This window comes from Panthera leo, chromosome B1 (genome assembly GCF_018350215.1).
Source record: "Panthera leo isolate Ple1 chromosome B1, P.leo_Ple1_pat1.1, whole genome shotgun sequence".
In the NCBI taxonomy this organism is placed as follows: domain Eukaryota; kingdom Metazoa; phylum Chordata; class Mammalia; order Carnivora; family Felidae; genus Panthera; species Panthera leo.
The window spans coordinates 46,464,622-46,477,153 of NC_056682.1; the positions used below are offsets into that span (position 1 = coordinate 46,464,622).

At 41.8% G+C, this 12,532-nt stretch overlaps 1 protein-coding gene across 5 annotated transcripts in view; it reads right to left on the minus strand.

Annotated features, from left to right (window-relative positions):
- The window catches only part of UNC5D (unc-5 netrin receptor D), a 547,712-nt gene that overhangs the window by 21,497 nt on the left and 513,683 nt on the right, over positions 1-12,532 (minus strand). For all 5 annotated transcript variants that reach the window (XM_042934906.1, XM_042934905.1, XM_042934910.1 and 2 more), the window contains one exon: positions 4,486-4,635. In XM_042934906.1, coding sequence (XP_042790840.1) covers positions 4,486-4,635 — 150 coding nt within the window. The remainder of the gene's footprint in view (positions 1-4,485; positions 4,636-12,532) is intronic.

The window sequence follows — 12,532 nt, forward strand, 5'->3', positions numbered from 1 at the left end:
CCTGTGTGCTCACAGATGCCCACTGCCACCTCTCTGTGGAGAACTCGCAAGAGCTACGTGTCTGGAATTTATCTCATTATTATCCATCACCGACATTATACTCTTCGTCACTACAAATCATTTTATTTGGCCTTTACTATCTTCAAAACTGACTATCACCGTTCACTGTCATTGTCCTTCTCCAATTTTCCTATCCCCATTAAGGATCCTCATCTCTCCTCATTAGAGCTAACTGTAGTGACCCACTCCCCAGTCTCCTGCCTTCAGTCTCTACCATACTGAGCTAATGAGGGGGTTAGGGCTTGACCGTAGAGGGAAACAGGAAGCAGCGGATTGGCGTTCTTCAGGAAATAGCATTGCAGTATCTTTTTTACCTCTAATTACGAGTGGGGGACACTAGCGTTACCAGATCGCCTGGGAATTCTGCTTTCATTACAAGAATCCTTTGCATGGGGGCCCTGTATGGCCCCCTGATGCCCGCCATATTAAATAGTCTCAAGGGCGTCCATTATCTACGGTCCCATTTCATTTTAATAGCCCTCAGATGGACTCTGCTTCAAACCAGTACACTTTTTATAGAGTTACTTTGCACCGTCCCCTTTCATGAAAGTAACTATAACACGGGGCTCAGTGGTTAATAGGTGCTTTTGCCTAATTAAGAACACTAAGAAGGTTTTTGGTTTTTTAACTGAAATTTGAGTAGTTACAGCATAGTAAAAGTTGTTGGGCTTCAGGGCCAGACAGAGCTGAATTCAAGGTCCTGCTCTTAAACTGCCTCCCCCCTACCCCTGCATTTTCTGCAGTGGATTTGAACACTTGATAATGCTTACCTTCCTAAACAACAACAACGGCACTGACCATTTATTACTGAAAAGTGTCCTCTCTGGTATCATTTGCTACATTTCTTATATTTTCTCCAGTAAACATTGCAAGAAAGGTAATACAATAATGCCCACTTGTAGAGATCATCTTTCCTCGCAGAGAGACATGAGAATCAGCACACACACAAAATCCTCTCTTTTCTCTTTACGTTCCACTGCACACAGTGAAAACATTTTAAAAACCTGATTTTAAGACTGTATCAAAAATAATATATATTTTTTTAATTGTTGGCTCGAGTAGCCACTGCCGATAGTGCTCGACAGAACATTTCAAGGTAATGGAATTAGAAGTACTGAAATTAGTGTGTTTTCAGGGCAATCATCTTTGCTTTTATTTATTTATTAAAAAAAAAAAAAAACTATCAAGATGCTCACTGAGCTAAGAGGAATGCTGTCGCAAGTAATATGGGAGGACCAAGTGTAGCAAAGTTATGGGTGTTTAAAGAATTCCGGAAATGTTTTCATTTTGATTCCCATTATAATTAGGTTCCTAGCAGATGGAGAGAATGTAAATCACATCCTAGCAGGAGACAGACACTGGGTTGCCCAAGACACAAAGCATGCTGAAGAGACAGCTGCTTTTATCCTAGGGAGGTGAAAGCCTGACTTTGTGTTTTGTAGGATTAAAAAAAATAATATTGTATACTGTTTATTGCAGCTTCTGTACCCTACAGTCAGCAAGAAATAGCGGAATGTGTGATTAAGTAGCACCTAGGTCCTGCTAACCGATTGAGAGCAGAGTTATTGACCTCCTAGACAAGGTCTGCTAAATCTGTGGAGGGGACAATAGCATATCTCTCACTGGGATCAAGTCTTAAAAACCTGAGAAGAAGAGAAGGGATACTGGTATTTTTGCAGGGGGAAGACTAGAATCTTTCCTTTGGATCAAAGTCAACGGGTGCTGCTGTAACCAGCTCTCCTAAGAACTCATGTAGCCTTCCTGGAGCCCACCCAGCACAGCTGGCCCCATGGGCAATAAGGGTTGTAGTACAGTATTTCGTTAACTGTAATCCTCCAGAGTCTAACCCAACAAGATTTCAAAGCTAGTTGGTCTGCCTATTCACAGGGTCTCCTCACACAGCTCTGGATCCAACCTCAATTCACACTGTTCTAAAAACATTTCTCATGCAGTTGATTGATGTCCGATAGGGCAAATATTCTAGGCAGTGCATATCTCCCAGGCCTGAAAATTCTTGGTAAACTCTACCTTTCTGAGAAGAAGAAAGTAAGGTTTCTTATGAGAGTAGGCGTTGGGTACCAATTGGAATATGTCGCTTCTCAGATTCCTGGCTTGAAGTTAGAGAAAGGGGGAGAGGAAGCCCAGTGGTCTTCTGCGTGCTGAGTTGGAAGATGGCAGAAGATGATAGGGAGATTTACCAGTTGAAGGAGAAACCTATAAGTGATGTCAGGAAGAGTGAGATTTTCTGCCTCCGTAATAGCTCTTGGTTAGTTCCCATCCACTAAGCCCTAATGAAAAGCCATTCTCTATCATCCATGCCAAGTTTGTCAGTACACATCATGTTCTACATGAGGTTCAAGCAGGATGAACACACACCCTCCCCAAAGTGCTGGCATCTGATGCCTGGAGCAAACACAGCATGGCCGTTAAGACCAGCACAATATGTATTCACATAAGCAAGGGGATTTCAGTGATGATGGCAGGGGCAAGAAAACTGGAGGCTGAGGTGGTGAGGGGGGAGAAAAAAAAGGAATGGAGCAGAAAGCCATTTGTGGGTAAGTAAAATGGAGTGGAAATGAAAACTCAGTGGCAAACCTCCTGGTGCAGAGAAAATTAAATTATTTCTCAGCCTTCCAAGACTCTTGCAAATTATGGTCAATTACAGAAGGCAAATATTTATCCAAGTTCCCAACGTCCGGGCAATCCAACCCATCCTGGCAATAAAGCGTGTTGGGTTTCCTTGTGAGCCAATGCCCTTTGGCTTTGGCTGGCCCTGTTGTATCCTCTGAGGTCCACAGGCTCTTAGCACCCCCATGCCTTTCCTGCCCTGGGCTCCCCGTGGCATCCCTGGTGTTGGAATTATTGTTTAAGTGCTCGTGCAAGATGATGGTTCTTTCATCTGATTTTTTTATCTCTAAACATTAAACTTGATAGTTACTTTGGACTGAGCCACTTGCATTAGATCCAGTGGAATGCTGCCTTTAAGCCTACAAAGATTAGTACAGAGGAGTTTACAGGACTATCAGGATTTGTAACAGTGCCCTAAAGTTCAATTTGGACTGGAACTTTGAATACTGCTTTCCCAGATACAGAAAACACCTAGGTCTCAGAACATCATAAACAATACATTTATTCACAGAAAACCTATTGCCGTAGGGAACGTGCCCAAAAAAAGTTGTTTGGAGCCACAAGAGATGCTCTAATTGCCCTGAATGTCCCGAAAGAGTACACAGAGGGGCAATCCCCCAGGTAACGAGAAGCCTGTGAAGTAAACAGGAAAATACAACCTTGTCCAATTTGAAAACAGTGAATTTTCGAAGGCGAGAATGTTGGTGGTTCAACTCTTTTCTAACACTCGTGGCTCAGCCAAGGTTTTTCTCTCCGTGATTGGCCTCGTTCCCATTCTGACAAGCTGGTTTACCTGGTGCAAGTTTCTCCTTTCTTTCTTTCTTTCTTTCTTTCTTTCTTTCTTTCTTTCTTTCTTTCTTTCTTTCTTTCTTTTTTTTTTTTTTTTTTTAATGAATGCTGCATGGATGGAAAGGTTAAAACCCTCCAGGGCTCTGCAGGCTATGTTGACAGACACAACAAAGATGTGTGAAAGCCTCCTGTGATTCCAGATCAATATGAGCCCACCAGAAGCTTTTCCAAAGCTAAGGACATGTCCTGTCACCTGAAGCACAGATGACTTTGGCTTAAGCAACTCTTGTCGACCAGCCAGCTGCTGCTGCTGATGGTACCCATCACTAGGAATTTCTAGAGAAATCGGTGGCAGGGTCCCACATGGATAAGAGATCTTTCTATGCTAAGCAATTACTCAAATTCCCTAAAAGTCATCTGAGAAGACTCTAAGCCATTTTGCAACATTTAAAAATTCTCTGATACGGACATATGTGAACAATAATATAGAAATATCTTTATATGTTTGTAAAGGGATTCTAAGAGGCATTCTTTCTTAGCCTCTCAGTTCGTAATTTCTTCTTCCCACCTTGCCCAAAATACATGACAGCAAGCACTTCATATATTCAGGACAAAATCTCTTGTTCCTACCTGGCCAGCCCGGGCTCCCTACATCTCAAAACTGTCACCCTTAAAAGCATCGACCTCCATATCGTTCACTGCTGACCAGGATGAAAACAATGTCTCGTAATGAACTGGTTTTCATAAACCAACCTCCCTTAAGTGGGAGAAAATTTCCATTACGTGGCATCATGTACCTCCCCCGTCCCCCGTTAGAAACCCGTGAACTTATGACAATATGATTAATTCCCTGTGTGTAGTCCAAACTGCTGCATTTCTGTGACAGTTTTGAGGTTAAACCCATACTTTTAAAGGAGGAGGTTAGTTAGGAGTACCCTCGCCAGGGTTTGTGACATGCTTGTGGGTTAAAGCAGAGCCATTTCTGTTAGCAGCCCATCTGGCCAGTACCTGGCATGCAGTGAAGGGTTTAATCCTCCAGAGGAATGGGGGGATGTCAAGGACAGAGATCTGAAGACTAAAGGTATTCCCTTTGAAATGCAGCAACTTTGGTTCTTCCAGAAGCTGTCCACCTTGATGCCTTTCATCTGAAACCACTTCCTATAGGGCAGAGAAGAGAAAAGAGGCACAACAGTGAAGTAACCAATTTCTGCCACATTTCTTTCCATAGGTAGGCATGCTCACTCCCAGGTGTCTCCCAGAAATAGACAGCATGAAAGACACACACTTCTTGTATACCCCTCTAGCCTTGCAAGGTCAGGACTAAGGATGAAAAGCTGCTAAGAAGGATCTGGGCAGGAAGAAATGGTTGCTTTCCATTATTTGCATTGCTTAGGCTTCTAAACATGCCATGCCTTTCTTTAAAACTCAAAGACCTCCCCTACCGCTAGCAAACAGTTATACTGTGGGGTTTCTAGGGCTGTGTGAATTTCATTTGCCAGGACCATAATCAAGGGATGGGTTCACATTTCACACCGACAGTAGGAGCAGTGCCCCCTCTGCCCTGTCATGTGTTGGTCACGAACACAGGCATTATGTAACGCTTATTCTTCAGTTCAGAACAAATGTTACAGGGTGTGTGTATCATTTGTATTTATAATAATGTTAATAAAAGTTGGGCCAAAAGGCCAAGAGAAAGTAAGTTGTTTACCAAGTTCGGTTTAGCTCAGAAAAAAGAAAACTGGTTCCTGAAGATAAACACTCCTATTATCTTTTGCTGAGAATTCTTTATAATTACATTTAACACAAACGCAATTCACCTCCATTCCATTGAGCAAACCATTTAATTCATCCTGAATCTGTGGTGCTTAGAATCATCACTAGAGAGATGACAAGCCAAATAAAATAACAGACATCAATTCTGTAAAAGGTTAAACTCCCAACTGGGGTGAGGCTGTTAGTGTTCCTGGAGATAAGAGAGATCTCCCTAAATCTATTTCTTAAAATCACCATTAATTGACTTATAATTCCCTTGCAGCGTTACCATAAATAAGAAAACTGAGATCCTTTAATTCTGTCCTATAATCTTCCCAGATTCTAAAAAGAGATTGTGAGAAGTCAGGCAAATAGGCTTATAAATACAATAAAACTTACATTTCAATTATCAGTGAGTAAAAGCAGCTACAGAGGTTATCTTGTCCGACTCTTGCCTATGTACAGAATAACAGTAATAAAAACCTTTCTTACTAAGATGCAGCTGTCCAGCTTTTATCCATCACATATATGCAACTCTTAATTGGTTGCTAGTATCTTTTTCTCAGGACTAAACGATTCAATTGCAAGGTCATTGTCTCCAGTTCTTCATTTTAGTGAGAGGGGTGTTTCTTGGGGGCTCTTAAGCCAGCGCTGAACTGTCCGTGATGTTGGCAGTGTTCTGTGTGTGTGCTGCTCAATGTGGTGGCCACTGGCCACGTGGCTATTAAGCACTTGAAATACGGCTACCGCGAGTAGAGAACTGAATTTGTCCTTTAAATCAAGTTACATTTAAGTATCCATATGTGGTTAGTTGTTACTGTGCTGAACAGCGCAGTGCTGGGTAATTCCTAACATTGTGGGTCTAGGAGTTGGGCGGGACAACATGGTGGCCGGCATCTGTTGGGGGTCATAAAAAGTGGATGGAACATGGTAGGGTGGGGAGGAGAGGGAATCCATTCCCAATGCTGACTTGAGGCCTTTTACAGATACTGGTCACCGGTTCCTTGTTGAGATTTAATGAGTGTCCACTGGAGAGCTATGTTTGATGGGGGCTCTAAGTTTATAGAAAGAAAACTGTGTCTGCCACCAGGCAGCTCACAGTCTAGTGACAGAATAGCAGGCATCGGATTATGATATAGTATCTGACTCTTACAAATACAGGGATGCCTTGGAGGTTAAGGGAAGGCAGAGGGTATAGCCTTGTCAAATGGGAGGAGAGGCCAGGAAAGGAACTGGGAAATCAACAGAAGAAGTGATATTCAAGCTGAGCCTGGAAGTAAATACAGAGCAAGCTATAGAAAAAGGAAGAGGGTGTGCACTCCGGGCAGTGAGCAGGATAGGCCCAAAAGGACGGAGATGAGACAGAGATGGGATAGATTAGGGTAGACAGCGAGTGGCTGAAGATGATGCAAATGTAGGGCAGTGACCAAATCATGAATTCTCGCTTACTGTGCTAAGGGCTTTGATCATTGATCATTGATCATTGATATTCAGATTTTAAGGAGCATAAGAATCTTCTGAGACTACATACACTGTGAGGAGTATGAATCTTATAAACTGAATGTGGAGGCACACGATTCCAATCAATTTTCCATGTGATCTTGGGCAAGTTACTTATTTTCTTTAGGCTTCTACTCCTTAGCTGGGCTTATTCATGGCCAAGCAAAATAGTCAGCATGTGACCGTATATTAACCTCTTTTCTGCAAATTCTGGCGTGAGGTTAGAAACAATCACGAATAAGAAGTGTGCTTATTAAAACCACATTAAAGCCACAGAGTAACAACAGTGTGGACTCCTCAAAGTATATTTGACTAGGATCTCTAATACCCCTTTCCTTTAAAAATCTAACTTGCCTGCATGTACAGAGAAGTAAACTGAGGTCAGAAGATGAAGGGCCTTGTGCAAGGTCACACATTCCTTAGTGGAGAGCTAGGCTGTTTTCACATTTGGAAACTACACGGCCTCATCACAGAAGAGGACTTCGGTTTTAAATCACCACGTACCTTATGTACAGATGAAAATATGGAGCCCACTCCCAGTCCCAAAGACAGCCATCTTCCTAAAGCTATAGGGTTAGTGACAGAGCTAAGACTAAAACAGGGCAACCTGACTATGGTCCAGTATTTCTTCTACATTTCCCTGCCTTTTTCTATGCTATGCTCAATTTTTTTTTTTTAGAGTCATGTGAAGATCAGACTATTATGAACTCTATCCCATAAATAATTTTTCTAATGTTTATTTATTTTTGAGAGAGTTTATTTATTTTTGAGGGGGAGACAGAGAGCATGAGCAGGGAAGGGACACAGAGAGAGGGAGACACAGATCGGAAGCAGGCTCCAGGCTCTGAGCTGTCAACACACAGCCTAACATAGGGCTCGAACTCACCAACGGTGAGATCATGACCTGAGCTGAAGTCAGCTGCTTAACCGACTGAGCCACCCAGGGGCCCCCATAGATAATTTTTCAATGGTGCAAGATATATATAAAGATAACATAAATTCGTCTGTATTTGCACTACTGTTATACATACTGTCTAACATTCCTTGAAATGCAGAATGGAGAACATTAGAAATTTAATAGATGTCTACTTATAATTATCACAGAGGAAAATGGTACCTTTTAAAAATTTCTGCTTTAGGGCCCCTAATATAAATACAACCATGATTTATTTTTGCTGTTTTTAGCTTGTTTCCTTTCCACCCATTGAACCAACTACCTACAACTAATGGGGTCTCACGATTTTGCAGAGAATAATAAGCAATTATAGTTCTTCTGTAACAAAACAAGCAGTTATTAAGACGAAGAAGCCCAATAATGAACTAATCATCATATTTATCTATTTTTCAAGGCACAACTGGCTTCAGAGTTAAAGAAATAAACTCCTGAGTAAACGTTTTAAAACACTCCCCAAATATAATAAATTATACTTAGCACAGAGTTCCCAGTTTTGCCCACAACCTATTGCAGTCCCCTCGGGGCTGGGCCTTGACCTCTGTATTTTTAAAGATGATTCTGATGCCCAGATAAGTTAGAGAATCAGTGATACAAACAGTTCTGCTGAGCGGGTTGTGAGTCATTCATTCAGTGGATATATTACCCTGAGTGTGAGGCATGATCCTCATTTGATTTTTTTCTCTCTGGTTCCTATATGGCAAGGACCTTATGGTAAATCTCTGGTTCTATTGTTAAATTGATATCTGCATTAATTAAACTCGAAAATAGGTTCTGGCCAGTTTCTTGTCTATAAAGTGTACCCAAAGGCGAGGGTTGGTGCTGGTTCTAGTCTGTCTGCCTCCTCATTTCACACTGGGGGCTGTTAGTTATTCAGTTCCCGGAGTTGTGGCCAGGAGAAACCTGGGCTTTGTGCCTCAGTGAGCTCTTTATGTTGATTTAATGAGACAGGCAGCAATATTCAGGTGTGCTTCAGGGATACTAAAACAGGCAGGCTGAATTTACATATTTATGAGACAAAACTGTTTGAACTTAAGCATGTGCACACAAACACACACACACAGAAATTGTGTCGCTGTGGTGTTTTCCTTTAAATGCTTTACATGAACAATATTTCCCAAGGTTGCATTATTGATAAACACAAGAACTACATCTGGAGGAAATCCTTTGAAATTAGATTCTAAATCCACATTAATGCCAAGTAAGTAATGAGTACCGAGAGGTACTGAATAGGAGAGCTGGGAGCAGTGGAGAAGAAAACGAGTCGTTTTTCCTTTTTTCTGTCTAAGATGGGGCAAGTGCTTAATTCCTTGCCTTCCCTGTGTCAAGGTTTGTTTGAGCTGTGTGTGCATACGTGTGTGGTGAGGGAGAGGGAAAGAGATAAAGCACGATAACAAAAACCTAGGTCGTAAAATGTTGCTGCTTCGTAAATATGCCATCATTCCTCAACCCTTGGTTTGAAAGGGGGCGATGTCAAACACACACATATAAAATGGCAGCTCTAATCATCGCAGAAACATTGTGGCAGGAAGGACAGAAGTCATTGCTTGTTCTCTTACTCTCCTCTCACCTTAGGGCAGATTTTTATTAAAACAAAACAAAACACAACACAACAGAAGCATATCTGAGACGATTTAATTTCCTAGAGATAGCTGTAAATGTATTTATCAAAACAGATCTTCAAAAACCTGAAACTAAATTATGCCTCAATGAGTTGTATGAGGTATTTTGTTTTTCACATTCAGAGAAACTGGTACTATTGTTCAGATGATATAGCCCAGGAGCAAAGGAGAAGCCAGCATAGCAGGCCTGCAGGAGGTATAGGGGACAAGGGGATGTCTGGAAAGGGACAACATGTCTGAGTACTAAAATCTTCTGAAGGAATACTGTTTGGTGGGACCATAACGTTGCCAGACCCTTGCTTGGTTCTAAGAGGACAGAAGACTTGGGTCTGGAAACTGTCTTCCTTCCAAGGGTTCCAGTGAGGGGGGAAATTTTCAGTATTTTATTGGACTTAACTTCCCAGTGAGCTATGAATGAAAGATGTCCCCATGATCTTCAACCAGGCTTCTTTCTTGGTGAGGAGGACAGTCCTAGTTGGGCCCATAGGTGTTCTTTCTTTGAGATACGGAAGATGCACTGAGATAAATATAGCAACGATCGCGACCAAGCTTGTATCTATTTCCAAATCACAACAAAACATTTTTATCACAGTGATAACGGAGGCTAATTCCAGAATAGGCAATTGCGGCAGAATTTTGCTTCTGGAAAAATGACATTACTTTTGATTAAGAAGTCAGGGTTCCATCAGAGTTATAGACCATGAATCATCACTGTATCTAGTATATTCAGCTCTCACCACATAAGTTGGGGGAACTAATATCAATGTGTGAAGTCTGCTAGAGGTTCAAAAAGTAAACTGTTGCTAAGGCTTTCCTAAAATGGAATGGTTTTAATGGGTTAGTAACTATAGAATTTTCTCCTCCAATTAAATGCCACAGATGATGCCATGAAAAATGTGACACAGATGATCTGGGATATTAAGGTACTTTAAATGAACCTGTGTAGAAGGTCTTGAACATGTTTACCTGGTAAGGGAAGAATCCAGAAAGCCAAATGCTTTCTGAAACAGAAAACCCAGACACTAAGGCTGCAGAGTAAATGACTGTGTTCCAAAAAGCTACAAGTTACGTTTTAATCTTTCTGTGGGCCAGAAGAGTTATTCAACCAAGGCTGACACTCTCTCACAACCCCAGGGGAAAGCATGGCCTTTGCTGCTCATGACAGCTGTCACATACATCCTGTCAATAACAAGTACAACCAAAGCCAATTTTAAAATCAGCTTTATTTGACATAATAGGAAAGAGAATCACTGGAGGTAAATAGATGATGACAAATGGGGTCAAAAGAATTTCTACTGGAAAACATCTCTCTAAAGCAAAATTAACGTGCTTTAAAAAATATCCCTAAGTGATGACATAAAGATATTTGGATTCAATTTAGACGCAGAACGCCATTTTCCCCAGCACTGATGAAGAAGTTGTATATTACCCATAGGAAAGGATAGTGGTTTGAAAAGCTGTGTTTAGGGCCTCATTTTCGTGACTTCCACTGAAGTTCACAGTCATCTGTGAACAGTTGAGCTGTTGTAGAATCTGGTAGCAGTCACCAGGAATGAAAATAGACGATCTGAAAGTCACTCAGTTTTTTTCTTTAGGCAAATGTCTAACTCACTGGTATATGATATACATGAGCATTATTCAAAGCGAGACCAAACTGGTTATGAGGGCTGACTTCCAAGGCCAATGTGATGAATGGGTCCTCACGGGCACACTGGTTGGCAGTAGGTTACCCCTATGAGCCTGGGGGCTGGAAATGCTCCAAGGCACCCCATGTTCCCTTTAGTTTACTCAGCCTTCAAAATCCAGCTGAATTACTAAACATCAAACTTGGGTCATGATGCATTTTACAACTATTCAGTGGTAGCAAGGGTCTCAGTTCATTCTTTGTTTTGTTTTGTGTTTTGATGGAGAGGGTGTGAGCAGGGGAGGGGCAGAAAGAGGGAGAATCTCAAGCAGGCTCCACTCCCAGCTCCAAGCCTGACATGGGGCTCAATCTCACCAACCATGAGATCATGAACTGAGGCGAAATCAAGAGTTGGATGCTTAACTGACTGAGCCATCCAGGTGCCCCATATTCTTTTTTTTCTTTTTAATTGTTAATGTTTCTTTATGTATTTATTTATTTTGAGAGAGAGAGAGAGAGAGAGAGAGAGAGAGAGATTGAGAGAGAGAGAGAAAGAGAAAGGGAGGAGCAGAGAGAGAAGGAAAGAGAGAATCCTGAGCAGGTTCCAAGCTATCAGCACAGACCCCAGTGCGAAGCTCGAACTGATGAACTGGGAGATCATGACCTGAGCTGAAACCAAGTGTCGGATACTTAACCAACGGAGCCACCCAGGAGCCCCTCACTCTTTGTTTTTGATTGCCAAACATCTGTTAAGTATTTTATTTTTGAAAAATGTTCTTATTAGGGGTGGCAAGAGAAGATGAAGATTATCAAATAGCTATCATACGATGAGATTTAACTACTTACACTGAAGTTCTTTCCTCTAAAAAATGGCACCCCTCTGATAAAAGGCTCTTTTATGCAGCCATATATTAAGTGTGCCTTTTTAAAACAAATTTTTTTAATGTTTATTTTTGAGAGAGAGAGCGAGCAAGCGAGAGCACACAAGCAGGGGAGGGGCAGAGAGAAAGGGAGACACAGAATCAGAAGCAGGCTCCAGGCTCTGAGCTGTCAGCACAGAGCCTGATGTAGGGCTCGAACTCACAAAATGCAAGATCATGACCTGGGCTGAAGTCAGACGCTAACTGACTAAGCCACCCAGGTGCCCCTAAGTGTGCCTTTCAAAAATGCCCTGTGCTACTTAAGAGATAGTCAGGGAAGGTTCAGGAACACAGGTGGCACTGCGTCACCTTTACTGGCTTATGCTCAGGATTCAGGTCGTTGTAGCTCTTCTATTGGTAAACATGAGTTTTCCAGTTCAGTGTCTTAAAAGCTAGTTACTGAGGAATGCTCTGCATAATGGACTTAATGATCCAGGACTGGAATAGCAGGGATCTGGGATGAGGTGGGTCAGGAGAGCTAGGCTATTTATATATGGGCAAAGCTTACATAGGCACTCCTGCATTATCCTTGCTATTAATAACCTCTCACTCTTCGCGAGTAGCTAATTTAAAATGAATTTTATGTGATTGAAAGTACCCAAAATGGAAAGGAACCTTGAACTATCTCTGCCCTAGTAGCCCTAATTATTAATAGGTTGTGTATCCAGGATATAATATGACTGCC